Raw genomic sequence first — 17,924 nt, forward strand, 5'->3', positions numbered from 1 at the left:
GCCCGGGTTAACGGAAAGCCCGTCCGCGGTCGGCCGCCTTTATTCCGAGCGTCACCCGGCCTGCGCTGCTGTGGGGAGAATGGCTCCCGGTGTTTCACCTCTTAGAGACCCAAGCCAAGGACACTGCTTGGGTCCCCCAAGCTGGGCCGCCCTTAGGAACGTCCACCCGTGTAAAGCCCTCTCCCTTCCCAGGACCTGCACGTGTGGGTCCTTTTAGGACAGACCCATTTAGCTACCAACATAATGGTGACTGAATTTGCCAGGCATCCTGTATATACAGGACATGTCCTATGTTAGATGATTTTGTTCTGTATTGACATGTCCTCTGTTTAGCTTTTCCCAATAAATTTACCCAAAAAATCTGTAGTTTAGAGCTATTTTTCCACCCGGTAACTGGCACTAAATAATTTCACTGTCAACACTGGCTAAAAAAAAAAAAAAAAATCATACCTTCCATAAATAAAGATCTGGATAATCCCTTAACAGTCTCTCCTGCAGGTTTGGCTGTGTGAAGTTAAAACAGAATTAACAGATTAAAGTTATCTGTTTTTCATTTTCAAGTAATTGCCGTTAATTTGCACAACTTTGGGTCAGTACACATGTTCTGCAAATCAGCCAATAGAGTGACAGTCTCACTTAGGTGGTCCCAATTTGCTTCTGAAAGTTAGCAAATCAATGGCAGCCCCAGTTTCTGAACATGAACCAATTAGTGGCAAACACCCCTGAAAATTAGCCAATCAGTGACAAACACTCCGAAAGTCAGCCAATCAGTGCCCTCAATATAGCGACCAAGACTTTGGAAATCACTGGGTCGCCGTGTTCCAGTGACCATGGCCTGCTAGTGTGGCTGCCAACGTGAACGGACTTTACTTCTATTGAACACATGTTCAGATACACGCCTCCTACTCACCAAGCACTTCAGTGCTATGGAGGGGAATTGGCCTCCCACTGCTATAAGATAGAACGATCCTTGCTATCTGGATATGGCTCTATCACAAGAGTTTCTACTCCTTTTGTTACCAAAACCATTTGGCTGCCTGTTACCTGAAAGATCACTCAAGAGACAAGTTTTGTTTGGAAAGGAATCTGAGCTTAATCAGGAGGCCAGCAACCGAGGGAGAAGTTGGACTCTTGTCCAAAAGCCCACTCCGAGGTTTCTGCCTGGCCCGGGGGGGCTTAAAGGAGTTTAGGATAGTTAATCGGCAAAGAGTGGGCAGTGGCCTGTAGCATTTCTTGATCACGTGCAGATTTGAGGCCAGCTAGAAACATTTTCAGTGCTGGGGTTGTGCATGGGGGTCCTGTTCTTGTATCGTGATGTGCCCGAGTACTCCCTTCTTTCTGGAAAGCAGGGCAATGTCTATAGATACACAAAGGGAGGTTAGTAAAATCATTTGTGTAACCTAAAAAAATAATATTTTGGTTAAAAAAAAATTGCTGGACTGATCAGAAATCCGAGGTGGCTTCAAACAGACTTGCTGGCCTTTGGGACCTGGGAAGGTTCTGATTCTTCTCAAGGCCAATGGTCTGCAAATCTCAAAGTAAGATAGTTCTGTTACAGACTGAGGCCTTAGGTCAGCAAGTAAAGAGTGTTAACCCTTAAGACCGGCTGGAGTGCTGTTACACTTCCACAGGAATTAGACTATTACTAACAAACTACAGCTTAAAGTCCTGTCATGGAGAGTACAATAGGTATCTCCTGCTGCATAATCATCCCAAAACCTTGTGGCTGAAAACAATATACATTTATTATTGCTTAAAGTTTCTGTAGACCAGGAATTCAGGAGTGGTTTGGCTGGAAGATAGCAGCTTGGGATCTCTCATGAAGTTCCATGCAGGTGTCACCTGGGGCTGCACTCATCCGAAAGCCTTGACTGAGCCTACAGCATCTGCAGCCAAGATAACTCACATACATGACTGGCAAGTTGGTACTGGTTATTGGTGTGAAACTTCAGTCCCTTCGCACACCGGTTTCTGCACACAGCTGAGTGTCCTCACATGGCTACAGGATTCTACCTAAGGTAAGCAATCCAAAAGGCCAAAGCCAGGGGCACCTGGCTGCCTCAGTTGGTGGAGCATGTGACTCTTGATCTCAGGGTCATCAGTTCAAGCCCCACACTGGGTGTACAGTTTACTTAAAAAATTAAAATCTTATTAAAAATAAAAATTAAAAAAGGCCAAGGCCAACTAGTGTTATGACCCAGCTTCGGAAGTCATGCACCATCATCACCTCAATATACTACCAACACAGGCCAGTCATAATACAGTATTAGATGAGATACACAAGGGCATGAATGCAAGGATTAGAATCACTGCGGACCATATGGAGGCTGCCTAGCACTGAGATTTTGCCTGTCACAGAAACCATATATTTTATAAAATTTCCAGTATTTTTATTGTAAAGCTTCTGTACAATTGTTTTAAATAAATGAATTAGATTTCCAGGAACAATAGCATGATGAGGACTTTTATTTTCATATTGCCCCTTCTCTAAACCTATCAAAATGAACATCTACCATGAATCTAGAAAGATGGGCACACATATATGGGTGCACACACACACATATACATCACAAACCCTTAAAAAGTATTAGCCAAGGGCGCCTGGGTGGCTCAGTCAGTTAAGCATCTGCCTTTGGCTTAGGTCATGATCCCAGGGTCCTGGGCTGGAGCCTCGTTTTGGACTCCCTGCTCAGCGGAGAGCCTGCTTCTCCCTCTCCCTCTGCTGCTTCCCCTGCTTGTGCTCGCTCACTCTCTCTCAAATAAAATCTTTAAAAAAAAAAAAGTATTAGCCAATTATCACAATCAGGTCTAACTTGGATGGGTACAATATTGGACACGGAATTCCTCTATCTGGTATTACAGTGCAGGGAGAATATGAGAGTTTTGGGTAGACCCAAATAAAAATCCCCAAGTTGTGAAAATGAGAATTGGAATCATGGGCAGTCAGAGGAGAAAACTGGGAGCATGCAACAAGAGTCCCATTCTTTCCCAGAGCAGCCTCACCAGAAGGACAGAGTACAGGCAGTACTGACCTACAGGCAGCTAGAAAGCAAGGTGAACCAGGAGATGGGACACTTGAGCTGCTTTTACAGCTGTCAGTGAGCCTGCTCATGTATCAGCAAAATTGAAGGTCTGGAGCTGGATGTCCCTCACCTGGCCAATGCCACAAGGACTGGCTCTCCCTAACACACTATCCCCAGCCACTAGCCAGTGCAATAAGGCAAGAAAAAAATCCAGAATTGGAAAGTAAAATGGTTATGAACATGATTCTCAATGTTAGAAAAATGTTATTAAAATAAGTGAGTTGTGCAAGATTGCAGGATACAAGGTCAAAATACAAAAATCAACTGCATTTCTATATACCATCAATGAACATTTAGAAATTTGCTATTACAATGGCATCAAAAAATGATATATTTAGATTAATCTGAGAAAAGGTGTGGAAGACTTATACAGTAAAAATTACAAAACACTGCTGAAATAAAGATCCAAATGAGAGATTTACCATGTTTTTGAGTTAAAAGACTATTAAGAAAGATGTGAATTCTCCCCAAAATTGATCTAGAGGTCCATATAATCTCAATCAAAATTTGAGGATATGTTTTGTAAAAATTTGCAAACTGATTCTAAAATTCCTGGGAAATGCAAAGGAACTAGAATGGCCACAACTGTGGCAAAACACAAAATAGGAAAACTAACACTGTGTGACTTCAACACTTAGAAAAACTACAGTAATCGGGGCACCTGGGTGGGCTCAGTTGTTAAGCGTCTGCCTTTGGCTCAGGTCATGATCCCAGGGTCCTGGAACTGAGCCCCACACCAGGCTTCCCATTCAGCAGGGAGTCTGTTTATCCCTCTCCCTCTGTCCCTCTCCCCCAACCCCACCTGTGCTCACTCTCTCTCAAATAAAATCTTAAAAAAAAAAAAAAATTAAGAGAACGAAAAGGCAAGCCACATGCTGGGAGAAAATGTTTAGAAATCACGTATCTGGAAAAGGACTTGTATCCACAATATATAAAGAACCCCCCACCCCCCAAAAGACCTCCCAAATATCAATAAAAAGAAAACAACCCAATAAAAACATAGGCAAAAGATATGACACTTAACCTAAGACATCTGGAAGGCAAATAAGCACATGAAAGTATGTTCAACATCATTAGTCATTAGGGAAATGCAAAGTAAAATCACAATGAGACAGCATTATACTTTATAAGAGCTAAAATTTAAAACAATATTAAGCATACCCAAAGATGTCTTGGAAGTATAACTCTCATACAATGCTGGTACGGATATAAAATGGTACAACTTCTTTGTAGAGGTTTAAGATTCTTAAAAATGTAAATATATACTGGGGCGGGCACCTGGGTGACTCAGTCAGTTGAGCATCTGACTTCAGCTCAGGTAATGATCTCAGGGTCCTGGGATCGAGCCCTGCGTCGGGGCATCCAAGGTCCCCGATCCACAGGGAGTCTGCTTGTCCCTCCCCGCCCCCCCAACCCCGCTCCTGTGCAGGCACATGCTGTCTCTCCCTCTCTCTTAAATAAAATCTTTTTTTAAAATGTAAATATATACCTACCTTATGACCCAGGCATTCCACTCTCTTAATTACCCAAGAGAAATAAAAGCATACGTCATTACAAAGACTTAAACACAAATGTTCATAGCAGCTTTATTTGTAATAACCAAAAACTGGAAACAGCCCAAATGGCCATCAAGAGATGAACAGACAAATTTTGGTATTTCCATAGTGGAATACTACTCAGCCAAAAAAAAAAAAAAAAGAACCACTGATATAATGAATATGTAACATAGGTAAATCTCAAAATAATTTATGCAGAAAGAATACATACGATGGGTTATTTATATAAAAGCAATTCGTCCAAAGTGACAGCAGATCAGCAGTTGCTGTGCAAAGCTATGAGAGAGGGATTACCAAGGGACATAAGCTATTTTGGGGGGTTATGGCTCTGTTTATTATCTTGACTGTGGTGACTATTTCACTGGTGTATACATAAGTCAACACTTAGCAATGGTATTATAATAAGTAACACTTTTATTAGGTTCCATTGTTCTAAGCATTCCTATGTGTATTAATGCAATTAATCTGCAACACAAACCTATGAGGTAGACTGTCATCCAGATTTTACAAATAAGGAAATTAGTAGTGTCTGTACTTAACCAAGGTAACACACCTGGGCTCATACCAAAGTCAGCCTGGCTCTGTATTATTATCCACTACTCTGCTTCCTGCAGTGGGCAAAGTCAAGCAGCTTGCAAAAGGGGTATGCTAAAACAGAACACGTTTATATCTCCCCTCATCTCCACTGGTAACAGGAAATAACAGACACTTCTTCCATGATAAGATAGAACTAAATGAAGTTGCAAGGAAATGCCTCCTGCTGTGAGGGTGACTTGGAAGAGCAATGAGATGGATGAATAAATAGGGCCTTGCATTTCACTCAAAGGGTACATATATACCGCAACTTTCGCAAAGGCACAGACTACAACTGAGCAATGATAAGTAACTACAGAGTAAGTAGTGTGGGTGGGCACTGCACCTGAGGTAGGTCTCTGAAAACTTGCAGCCTACTAGGAATATCCTCCAAAATACAGATGGCTCCGCATGGACAAGGGCCCTCTGTTTCTGAGTCTAGGAGACTCCTAATATAGATTGTGATAGGGTTTCTTTTCTGGTTGACCCCTTGTTTAGTGTTGCACACCTGAGAATGGATGCATGGGAGACAAAGGTTCAAAATCTAAAAGTTTATACTAAGCTCACACTTGAGGGTACTAAACACTGGGTGGAACTTATTTTCCCTTAGAATTTTGCAGGAATACACCACTGTCCTCTAACTTTCAAGACTGCTGTTCTGAAAACTATTACATTCTTATACCTGATCTTTTGTTTTTTCTAGAACCTTTTTAAGATCTCCTCTTAAAGCCTGGAGTTTTGATAATTCACAGCGGTGTCCTCTGATGTAGGCCCTCCCACACATCCCTCATCCGTCTTGCGGGGCACTCAGGGACACCACAAACTCCACAGAGTATCAGCCAGTTACATTTCCTTGTACATCTGAGTTTGAGGGTTTGTTTCTTCTTTTCTAACTGTAAAGAGCGTGCTGGCGAACAGGAGTGGGGAGAAACAAGGAGGCACAGCACACCCAGCTGCAGACAACCCTACTCTTGCATAGGTATCTTCTGTGTGTGTAGTTTCCGATGCAGAGTGAATCGCCCACACCAGCTGAAGGTTTTCCCACACACCTCACACTCGTACGGTTTCTCACCAGTGTGAACTCGCTCGTGCTGGACCAGGGTGATTTTCTGACTGAAGGCCTTCCCACACTCCTTACATTCAAAAGGTTTCTCCCCGGTGTGAATGCGCTGATGCTGAGTCAAGGCTGTGGGGGAGCTTAACCGTTTCCCGCACTCTTTACATTCGTAGTGCTTCTCCCCAGTGTGCACTCGCTGATGGACGATAAAGCTTGAGCTACAACTGAAAGTCTTCCAACATTCGTTACATTCATAGAGTTTCTCCCCAGTGTGGAACCTCTGGTGCTGGAGGAAAACAGAACTGCTAATGAAGGCCTTGCCGCACTCCTTACATTCATAGGGCTTCTCTCCAGTGTGGATTCTCTGATGCTGAATCAAGGCCGTGTCTGAACTTAAACCTTTCCCACATTCTTTACATTTAAATGGTTTCTTTCCAGTGTGAATTACCTGATGCCGAATAAGTAATGAGTTGTATCTGAAGGCTTTTCCACATTCTTTGCATTTGAAAGACCTTTCACCAGTGTGACATCCCTGAAAATCCCCCACTCGACTAAAGTATCTGCCACATTTTCTACATTCGTATGATAGCTGACCACTAGGAACTGTCTGATCTGTACCGAGTTGCCTGCTGACACTAACGTTTTCCCCAGATTTCTCACACTGCTCCCCACTACCAACAGTGCAGGCCTCGCGATGGCTGGTTGGCCCATCTGTGAAATCTCTCCTCTTTGACTTGGCCTTCTTAGCTACCCAGTAACCATGCTGCTGCTCTGGGCTGCTCCCAAAGTCCAGGCACTGGGGAACATTCCCTGGCAGCCCTCCTAATGTCAGTCTGTGGGACTCCATTTCTTTAGAAATGTGTTCCTTTGGAGTTGATTCTTCCTTCTCAGCTCCGGTCTCACCCCCTTAGATCACGGGGAAAAAAAAAAAAAAAAGGTGTCAGCCTCTGATAGTGCTGAAGGGGAAAAGGATCAAGTAGCTATTTTCCTATAGGTACCCAAAATGGCTACCGAAGACCACCACAGAGCAGAGCCCCACAAGTGAAATGAAGACACTATGGGTGGGAGGCAAGCAAGGCCAGGAGGCATTCCCATAAAGAGTGTAAAGACAGGAAAACAGCCAAGACTGTTACCTACTAGGGCGGGAAGACCAACCGCTTTCTCCCAAGTGAATGGGTGAGGTAAGAAGGTATGGAAAAGTGATGAACAGAGACCCCAAGGTCAGAGGAAGACCACCAGATTGAAGAAGGGGCAGGTCAAGCAGCTCAAACTACAAAGGGTCCCACAATTGATTCCTTAAAAGCTGCTTATTTTTTACAACATTATCCAAGTCATAATCTTTGAAAAGAGAATGGTCTCTGTCATCAAGCTGACGCTAGTAAAGCAGCAGCCTCCAGTGTGGTGGCTAAGGGGACTATGGTGGGCTAACATGATGGCAGCTGCAAGGAAAGGGGAAGACATGGAGGCTTGCTTCTAAAATAAAAGAGCACTCACTGCACGTGTGAAGAACCCTTCCAAGAACGGACATAAGCCTCAGGGAGGACCTGGTAATGACGTTTGTGCTTTTCCTAAACTGCCGCACACTGTATATAGTTTAATATGACAGCAGGAATGTGAAATAGAGAAAACCAAAAGCTATTTTCCCCCTCCCTTTAAGGCCTTTTGCAGGCTAATATAATCTTCAGCACTGGGCCAGGGCAACCTCGTGTGTTTACAAGCAAACTGTTTAAAAAATGCTCTTTACCCAGATAGGCTGAAGTCCTGGGAAAGGCAGAACTTTAACACAAGGCTTGGAGTGGGGGGAGTTGTGCATTTATGGACATTCTCTGTGAAGAGTCTGAAGAGCACATGAAATTTTTACAGGCAGAATAGGGGTGAAACAGAGTTTTAAAAAAGGCAAAAAAAAAAAAAAAATACACTGTTGTTATTTTTAATTCTCAGATCAATACCTTTCAAAATGAGGAAGCCATTCACCTTTCTTTTATAATAAGTTTTGTTTCAAAAGTTCAGCTGTTAAAATCAAAGTTTTTTTAAGTGTCTGTAGGGGAAAAATGACAGGCTTCAGGTGGGTGTTGAGGCAAGGGAATCATGGGATGTGGTTGTGCTGGTGTCTGCCTATGTGTGAAAATTTCCATTACGAAAATGAATTTTTTTATTTTTTTAAATAATAAAATTTTATTTTATTTTTTATTTTTATTTAAGTCGGTGTTTGGGAACTCATAACTCAGTTTCCCAGAGAGGAGCCTGGTTGGCTCAGTCAGTAGAGTAGGGTACTCCTGATCTCAGGATTATAAGTTCGAGCCCCACATTGGGTGTAGAGTTTACTCTAAAAAAAAAAAATTCCCAGGGGCACCTGGGTGGCTCAGTCATCAAGCGCCTGCCTTCGGCTCAGGTCATGATCCCAGGGTCCTGGGATCGAGCCCCACATCGGGCTCCCTGCTCCGTAGGAAGCCTGCTTCTCCCTCTCCCACTCCCCCTGCTTGTGTTCCCTCTCTCACTATGTCTCTCTCTGTCAAATAAATAAATAAAATCTTAAAAAAAAAAAAAAAAATTCCCATAGAAATAATGTACTCTGTGAATATGTGGATGGCCAGATAGGCCCCAGAAGCCTATTTTCCTTCTAAGGTGGTTGACATCCTCATCTCTACAACAACAAACTGGTGGAAAAATAAACTTTCCACAAGACAGGGCTCAAAAGAGTTGTCATGGTTCAAGAGCTGCTCGCTCAGTCACATGGTGTCCCTTAGCAGGTGGTGAGGTGGAGAGGCAAAGATGAACATCCAGAGAAACCTTGCAGCCATGCCTTTCCTGGAAGAGACTGGCCCCTCCTCATTTGAAAGGGGCTACCACCATGAACACAGAATCGCATGTAATGATTCCAGAGGAAAGAAAACAGTCTCACAAGACAAGAAACACTTCACATACATTCAAATGTGAAAATAGGAAAGCAGGCTAAGCAAAAAAGACAGCTAGTAGGTTCTCATGCTCACCTGGACAGATGCCTCTGAGGGCTTCCCTGCCTGCAGGCTCCCAGGGTTCCAGGCCCCATGGTAGTTCCCCTCGCTCTAGCTGGGAGACCAGAACAGGCCTGGTGAATAGAAAAGCTGCCCAGGAAAAAGAAACAAGAACAAAAAGTAAAGGGAATCAGGAAGCAAGGTCCCCTTTTGGCTGTCTGTACGTTTCTTCACTGAGCCAGGGAGGGAAATAAAGACAAGTCAGCCTGTGCTATCTTGGAGGACAGAAAATTCCCACAAACAGGGGCAGAGTCCTGGAATAACCCCCCACTCGCATAAGGGAGTCCCAGATCTTCTTCAGAGAACTTGGAAGACAGAGGCAAAGGGCTCTGCTGAGCTCCCAAGAGCTCTTCCTTTCCCTCCATGCATGGGGCAGAGTCCCTCCCAGGGCCAGAGGGACAGCAGATTTCAAAACCTGGGAACCCGAAACTCTCCCCACCCAGCAGCCTCTGAGGAGCTCAGCCTTTGGAGCAACCGCCCATGAGGGTTATCAGAGAGGCCACAATATCTAAGGAAGAAAGTAGCCAGGATGCACAAAAGGCAGATGCAGACAACAGCAGGGAGAAGAGAATCCTTACCCAGGGAAGCCACATTTGCATAATTCTCCAGCATCACCTCCCGGTACAGAGCCCTCTGTGAAGGGTCCAGGATAACCCATTCATTCTGGGTGAAGTACACAGCCACGTCCTCAAAGGTCACTGGCTCCTGAAACAACAGGTTCCTGCTCAAGCCCTGTGTGAAGGCAGAGGAGCCTAAGTATTGGGGCAGAGACCTACTGGGTGTGGTGGTACTGCCAAGGACAGTTCTCCAGTGCCCCCAACTCCCCGCGGGGGCCAGCCCTCAGCCAGCATCACCCTCATCAACAGGAAGAGTCCAAGACCCACTGCACCCCTTTGGGGTCATCCCCACAAACAGCCCTTTCCTTCCCTTGCTGACCTCTGTGTTGACTCTGCCGGGCCCTGCTCTATGTGCCCGCTGGTCCCTCTGGCTCCTTTCCATGGGTTTTGTGTGCACACGCACAGGGAACATCTGTATAAACCCAGCCCACCGCACTTTTGTACTGATCTCCACTCCCTCCCTAATCCCACTAAAGTGACAGTAACATAATGGCCCAAGAGGAGAAGAGTCAGAGCAGACCAGGGTGTTAAGAGAATTTTAGAAGGCAGAAAGGATGAATGTAGGTACTTAATGAGAAGAGCAGAGAAAGCTGAATGTTAACTGCTGGCAGAGGGGGAAGCAAACAAAAAGGAGGCTGATCATCATACAAAACCAAGGATGAGCTCCGGATTTTTTAAGTGTGCTCTGCTTTTTAAAACTTGGTAAAATATTCTATCTGTTTAAAAGCACCAGGGAGAAGAGAGGACCCACAAGTACTTAGGGCAGTAAATGAAAAATAGCTACACAAAGGTATATCACTGAGAAGTCTCAGAAAAATGAGAGCATTAAAAAAAAAAAAATCCTAAAGGCTTTCAGAGCAAGAAAAACAACACACACACAAAGACTGGGGAGTCAAGACGGGGAAATGTTTTAAAAATGCTGAGTGAAGGGGCACGTGGGTGGCTCAGTCAGTTAAGCCTCAGACTCTTGATTTCTGCTCAGATGGTGATCTCGGTGTCATGAGATCAGCCCTGCATCGGGCTCCACACTCGATATAGGCAGTCTGCTTGGGGTTCTCTCTCTCTCTCAAATAAATTAATTAATTTAAAAAATAAAAAATAAAAATGCTGAGTGAAAACTTTGCTTCTCGTTCAGATGGAGTCAAAGGCATTGGGTTTATTCTGCCTGAACCAAAACAAGACAAATTACACAAAACAAGTTATCAGATACTGGGTGATAGCAATGAAGGACAACAATCCCAGAGGGACGGGAAATAAAGAGGTGAGCCCTATGACTTGCCAAGTTTACTACCTTGAAAGAGTTTCCAGGCTGTAACACAGGGAGGGGGAAATGAGGCAGAGCCCGGCAGATTCCCTGGTAGATTCTGAGGAGACCAAAACAGCAGAGTTTGGGACAGAATACCATAGAGAAGAGAGCTGCACAGAGAAAAAACCTAATTCCCTGCAGAGGGTGCCCTAGAGTATTCAACAGAATGACCAGGGCACAGGTGTGTGGAAACTACCCAAAGCCAGAGAAAGGATCATTAGAAAGGATCATTTGAAAGGACTGAAGGGCACAATGCCTGGCGTTCACACAGGGCCAGAAACAGTGCCTATTTCCACTATCCACACTGGAAAATTTCATACTTCATAGGCCATTGGACAGAGCTCTCAGGAAACTCTTGCCTCAGTAGTGGAGAATAATTATTCCTAGGCTGAGTACCACTCCAGGTTCTACTAGCAAATGATAAATATCAGGGCCAGAAAGGATCAAATTGTTTCCAAGTAAACTGAACCTTATTCCAGAAAAGATTCAAGAATATTTGGGGGAGGGGCATCTGGCTGGCTCAGTCAGTAGAGCATGCAACTCTTGATCTTGAGGTGTTTCTTTTTTTTTTAAGATTTTATTTATTTATTTGACAGAGAGAGAGAGAGAGCACAAGCAGGCAGAGAGGCAGGCAGAGGGAGAGGGAAAAGCAGACTCCCCACTGAGCAGGGAGCCCGATGTGGGGCTTGATCCCAGGACCCTGGGATCATGACCTGAGCCGAAGTCGGGCGCTTGACCGACTGAGCCACTTAGGCACCCCTTGATCTTGAGGTTTTAAGTTCGAGCCCCATGTTGGGTATAGAAATTACTTAAAAATAAAATCTTAAAAAAAAATTTTTTAAGAAGAATATTTTGAGAGGGGCGCCTGAGTGGCTCAGTCATTAGGTGTCTGCCTTCCGCTCAGGTCATGATCCCAGAATCCTGAGATTGAGCCCCGCATCGGGCTCCCTACTCCGCGGGAAGCCTGCTTCTCCCACTCCCACTCCTTCTGTTTGTGTTCCCTCTTTCGCTGTGTCTTTGTCAAATAAATAAAATCTTTAAAAAAAAAAAAAAGAAGAAGAATATTTTGAGGACTATAAAAAATCTAGACTCAAACAAGGTAAAATTTACAATATCTGGCATTCAACCACAGATTACTAGGCATTCAAAGAAGCAGGAATACGTGACCTATAATGAGACCAGTCAATCAAAACCAACCCAGAACTGATAGATGTTAGCATTAGCAGAGATGGACATTAAAGCAGTTATTATAAATGCACTCCAAATGTTCAAAAGTTAAATAGAGACAAGGAAGATATATATTAAAGATTTACTTATTTGAGAGAGAAAGAAAGCGTGTACAAGTGAGCTGGGGGGGAGCGAGAGAATCTCAAGCAGACTCCCAGTTGAGTGTGGAGCCCTACACCTGGCTCGATCTTGATGCATCTGGATCTCACTATCCTGAGATTACAACCTGAGCAGAAATCAAGAGTCCTACACTTAACTGCCTGAACCACCCAGGCACCCCAAAGATATATTTTTTTAAGGCCCAAATCGAACTTCTAGATATGAAAACTGCAATGTCTGAGATGAAAAATATAATTCATGGGATTGACAGCAAATCTGACATTGCAGAAAAAGAAAAAAACAACTTGTGAACTTGAAGGCTTAGCAATAAAAACCAACCAAAAGGAAACAGAGAAAAAGACTGAAGGCAAAAAGAACAGAGCCATCAGGGAGCTGTGAGAGAACCTTGAAAAGCCTAATGGACAAGTAATTGAAGGTAGACTGATAAATTAAAGATGCACACTACAAACCCTACAGCAATCTCTAAAACAGTAACATGAAGAGTTATAGTTTACATATAGCCAACGAAGAGGAAAACATGGAATAAAACACACCGTTAGTCCTAAAGAAGGTGGAAAATCAGGAGAAAAGGGAACAAAGAAAGATAGGACAATTAGAAAACAATTAGAAAGATGACAGACTCAAATCTAACCATATCAATAATTATGCCAAAATACATAAATATAAACATCCCAACAGGTAAACATTATCAGATTAGATTTTCTAAAAAGCAAGGGCCTACTACATGCTGCCTTCAAGAAATGCGTATTACATATAAAGACAAGAATAAGTTAAAAGCAAAAAGATGTAAAAAAATATATATACTAGTCCAAGAAAAAGCTGGAGTGGATATATTAATTCAAGGCAATGTAGATTTCAGAGCAAAGAATATTTTTTTAAAGATTATTTATTTCAGAGAGAGTGCGGGGAGGGGCAGAGGGAGAGGGAGAGGAGGAGAGAATCCTCAAGCAGACTCCCTGCTGAGCTCAGAGGCCAACATGGGGCTGATCCCAGGACCCTGAGATCATGACCTGAGCTGAAGTCAGGCTTAACCAACTGAGCCACCCAGGCGCCCCCAGAGCAAAGAATATTAAGAGATAAAGTCATTTATAACCATAAAGGGATTAGGTCATCATGAAGACATAACAATTCTACATGTTTATGCAGTTAGTAACAGAGCTTCAAAATACATGAAGCAAAAACTAATAAAACTGCAAGAGAAACAGACAAATCCATAATTATAGCTGGAAATTTCAATAACCCCTCTCAACGAGGATATAGCAAACATGAATAATACTATTACCCAACTTGACTTAATGGACATTTACAGAATACCCAACAACAGCAAAAAACACATTCTTCTCAGGTGTCCAAGGAACACTTTGTAAAGCAGACCATATTCTGGACCATAAAAGAAGAAGAAATCAAGTCATACAAAGAATGTTCACTAACCACAACAGAATTAAATTAGAAGTAACAGAGAAACACATGGAAAATTCCCAAATATTTATAAACTAAATAACACACTCTTAATTAACACATAGATCAAAGAATAAAACAGAAAAGAATACAGAAAGTGTTTTGAACTGAAGGAAAATGAAAACACAATGTACCAAAATTAGTGATGCTGCTAAAGCAGTACTTAGGAAGACATTTATAGTATTAAATGCCTGTGTAATAAAATTTAAAAGGAAAAAAGGTCTTGAATCAGTGACCTCGGATTCACCTTTAGAATCTAGAAAAGGAACAGCAAATATAACAAAAACTAAGTAGAACAAACAAAATAAAGATCGAAATGGAAACCAGTGACATAAAATAAACAAGAAACAATAGAGAAAATCACCAAAACCAAAAACTGGTTCTTTGTGAAGATCAATGCAACTTATAAATCTCTGGTCAGATTAATCAGAAAAAAGAGAAGAAATAAATTAGCAAAATTAGTTCTAAAAAAGGTGACATCACTGCAGATAATAAAAGGATAATAAGGAAATATTCCGAACAACTTTATGCCATTAATGTCTACAACTGAGATAAAATAGACAAATTTCTTTTTTTTTAAGATTTTTTTTTATTTTTTATTAGAGAGAGAGAGCACAAGCAGGGGGAGTGGCAGGCAGAGGCAGAGGGAGAAGCAGGCTCCCCGCTCAGCAGGGTGCCCAATGTGGGGCTCGATCCCAGAACCTCGAGATCATGACCTGAGCTGTAGGCAGACGCTTAACCATCTGAGCCACCCAGGCACACAAAATAGACAAATTTCTTGAAAGAGACAAATTACCAACACTCATTCAAGGAGAAATAGAATAGCCCTATACCTACCAAAGGAACTGAAACTGTATTTTAAAACTTATCAGAAAGAAAACTCCATACCTAAGTGGTTTCACTGGTGAATTCTACCAAACATTTAAGGAAGAAATGTAATCAGTTCTACACAAATTCTTCCAAAATATTGAAGAGGACAGAATACTTCCCAACTCATTCAATGGGACAAAGAGATGACAAGAAAAGAAAACTGCAGATCGATACCTCTTACAAACATAGATGCAAAAATTCTAAACAAAATTTTAACAAAAGAGAATCGAAAATATAGTAAAAGAATAATACATCATGACCAAGTGGTTTTTATCCAAGGAGTGCAAGGTTGGTTGAACATTTGAAAAATTAATGTAATTCACCACAGTAAGAAACTAAAATAGAAAAATCATATAATCCTCTAAACCAACATAGAAAAAGCAAACATCATTTCAAAATCCAACATCCATTTTTGATAAAAATTCTCAGCAAGCTAGGCACTGAACATCCTCAATCTGATAAAGGGCATTTACAAAACAAAACAAAACCTATGATGGAGATCATACTTAATGGTGAAATACTGAATGCTTTCACCTTAGGATCACAAATAAGACAAGGATATCTGCCCTCACCACCCGTACTCAACATTAAATGGAGGTTCTAGCCAGTGCGGTTAGGCAAGAAAAAGAAATAAAAGGTATCCAGACAGGAAGAAAGAAGTAAAATGTCTTTATTTGTAGATAGCATGTCTACATAAAAAATCCAATAGAATCTACCAAAAAAAAAAAAAAAATACTAGAATTACTTTACCCAAGGAAAGACTGCTCCAATCTTGTGGACAGAGGTGAAAAGGGTCTTCGCTGTATGCAGCGATGCAGATTTCTACTTTTCAGCCTTGATTTCAACTCTATCCCAATCAATCCCCCACATTTGCCTTTCTATCCTGATTATATCTTAGGTTGGGCATTCTCATCTCTCCATCCCTCTCAGCTCCTCCTCCCACACCTGATAGTGACAGCCACACAATGAAAGCCACAAGCTTGTGAAACAGGAACCTCGGGAACAAGCCCCAATGTGCACCTGTGAAACTCCCCGCTGCCTGCTGGCCCACTGTCTTTTTTTCTTTTTTTTTATTTATTTGACAGAGAGAGCTAGAGCGGGAACACAAGCAGGGGGAGTAGGAGAGGGAGAAGCAGGCCTCCCGCTGAGCAGGGAGCCCGATGCGGGGCCCGATCCCAAGACCCCGGGATCACGACCCAAGCCGAAGGCAGACGCCTAACGACTGGGCCACACAGGCACCCCCTACTGGTTATTATCACTTAACTTGCAGAGCAAAGCACCAGCTAAGGAGGAAGCCCCGACCGGTCCAAACCAGTCTCCTCCGAGATCGACCCGAGCGCTGAACTTTCACGACTTTTTCCCTCATTATAATACTAAAAATCATGCCCAGGGCTGGAGATTTAACAAGTTCATTACGCAAGCGATGCATGAAGAAACATGACCTTTAAGTGTGTAGGTGCGAATAAATCCCCGCCTCTACTTGCTTAGACGGCACTCTCTTCCCACCTAAGTATCTTTAAAAATTCTCCTTGACCTCTCCTCGGAGAGTCAACCTGAGGATTCTTTGTGGTGCTCCCCTGTGCTCGAGCTTAAACGCCGATAAAGCCTTTCTTGTGACTTTAAATTTTGGGTGCAGTCTCGTTTCTACCGATGCTGAGTCCAAGGACCCGAGTCTCGTAACAACAGGACAACTCAGGCTCTGGATGTAGACCGACGTCTGCTCTCTCTTGACATCTAAGGGTGGGAGGGCGGGTAAGGCGGGGGGGGGGGGCAACGGAGCAGAAAGGATGCTCGCTCACCTGGCACCACGTGATCTGGAGCATGGCTGGGGTCCCCACTTCACACAGCGCCGTCAGGGTTCGAGGTGAGACTGAAGAGAAAATAAAGAGGCACGGGTAGGGCTGCTGCGGCCGGGCACCCGGCAAATGCCGTCTGTCCGCCCGGGGCCCCCTCTGTCCCGGTACCCCCTCACCCCAGAGGCACAGGGATTGGAGAACCGGGTACTGGAGAACGCCGTGGGGTTGTGACCCCGTTAGCCGGACCCGGAGCCCAAGCGACCGCTAACGCCGCGCGCCGCAGACGCAGGGAACGCGTGGGAAGACGGCGAACCTGCGCTCCCGGGAAAGCTTAGGACCCGCTCCGCCGGAAGCACGTAGGGCCGTTTCCCTTCCTCTCTAGGAACCTGAAAACGTGCTCGTCTCCGTGGTTCCCTAGCCCAACTGCTACAGCCACTGTCCCTACTCTCCGAGACTGCGAGCCAGAGTTGCGGGCTCTAGGCTCGGGTCCTGCAGCGCCGTCTCTCGGTAGCCCCTCCGGGGGATGTCGTCCGGCCAGCTCAGGCCACAGAAGGGTTGCAATCCCGGGAATCGCGTTTGCCCCTCCTGGCTGCTCTTCCAGGTCCTGAAGGGAGCACTGCCAAAGCTGCCTAGGTTCTGTGGCTGCGCGGCAGTGAGGGGGTGTGGGGCCCATCACCTGAACAGCCAACTGTGTATTGGTGGAGAGCATGGACTACGTAGGTCTGGGAACCTGGCTGTACCACTTCTTAGCTGTGTGAGCAGAAGCAAGTTTCTTTGCCTGTTTCCGTGTCTGTTAAATGGGTATAAGAGTGATAGCACCCTCAAAGGACTGTTGAGGCTTAGTAATTAAATGAGTCAATGGATTAACAAAGTATTTACAGTAGTGCCTGGCACACATTAAGAGCTTGAGGGTTGTTTTGTTTTCTAATTGTGTTTTTTGCTTTCGAAGATACAAGCGCTGCTGGGACTTCCAAGATATGGCACAGTTTAGGGAAAGGGCTATTAACATTTAGGCTTAGACCCTTTTCCCACCCTATACCTGGGTATGTGTTCCAGGCCCAGCCTGGAACCAGATTTCAGCTAAGGGCCCAGCAGCCTTCCCTGTGAATACTGGGTCCTCCATATTAAGTTGAATGTTTCATTTAGCTTCTCCTCTGCCAGTCTTCAGAACCACTCTATCCTCAAAGACTTGTCAGAGCACCCCACTATGCAGCTAGACCTGCCAATGGGATAGCCACCATGATTTG

General features: G+C 43.8%; 1 protein-coding gene across 5 annotated transcripts; it reads right to left on the reverse strand.

Moving 5' to 3' along the window:
* Nucleotides 1-4,644: 4,644 nt before the first annotated feature.
* Nucleotides 4,645-17,149, reverse strand: ZNF620 (zinc finger protein 620). Of its 5 annotated transcripts, none has more exons than XM_036122994.2 (5): nucleotides 16,991-17,149; nucleotides 16,681-16,751; nucleotides 9,862-10,015; nucleotides 9,260-9,373; nucleotides 4,645-7,175 (listed from the first exon to the last, which is right to left on the reverse strand). In XM_036122994.2, exons 2-5 carry the CDS (start codon nucleotides 16,702-16,704, stop codon nucleotides 6,178-6,180), a joined length of 1,290 nt encoding a protein of 429 aa, XP_035978887.1. In that variant the 5' UTR covers nucleotides 16,705-16,751; nucleotides 16,991-17,149; the 3' UTR covers nucleotides 4,645-6,177. The 5 variants fall into 5 exon arrangements, with proteins under 5 accessions (XP_035978887.1, XP_035978884.1, XP_035978883.1 ...); XM_036122991.2 differs by lacking the exon at nucleotides 16,991-17,149 and adding an exon at nucleotides 16,854-16,984 and having other exon boundaries at nucleotides 9,862-9,988; XM_036122990.2 differs by lacking the exon at nucleotides 16,991-17,149 and adding an exon at nucleotides 16,854-16,984.
* Nucleotides 17,150-17,924: the final 775 nt, after the last annotated feature.

Source organism: Halichoerus grypus, chromosome 1 (assembly GCF_964656455.1).
Source record: "Halichoerus grypus chromosome 1, mHalGry1.hap1.1, whole genome shotgun sequence".
Taxonomy (NCBI): domain Eukaryota; kingdom Metazoa; phylum Chordata; class Mammalia; order Carnivora; family Phocidae; genus Halichoerus; species Halichoerus grypus.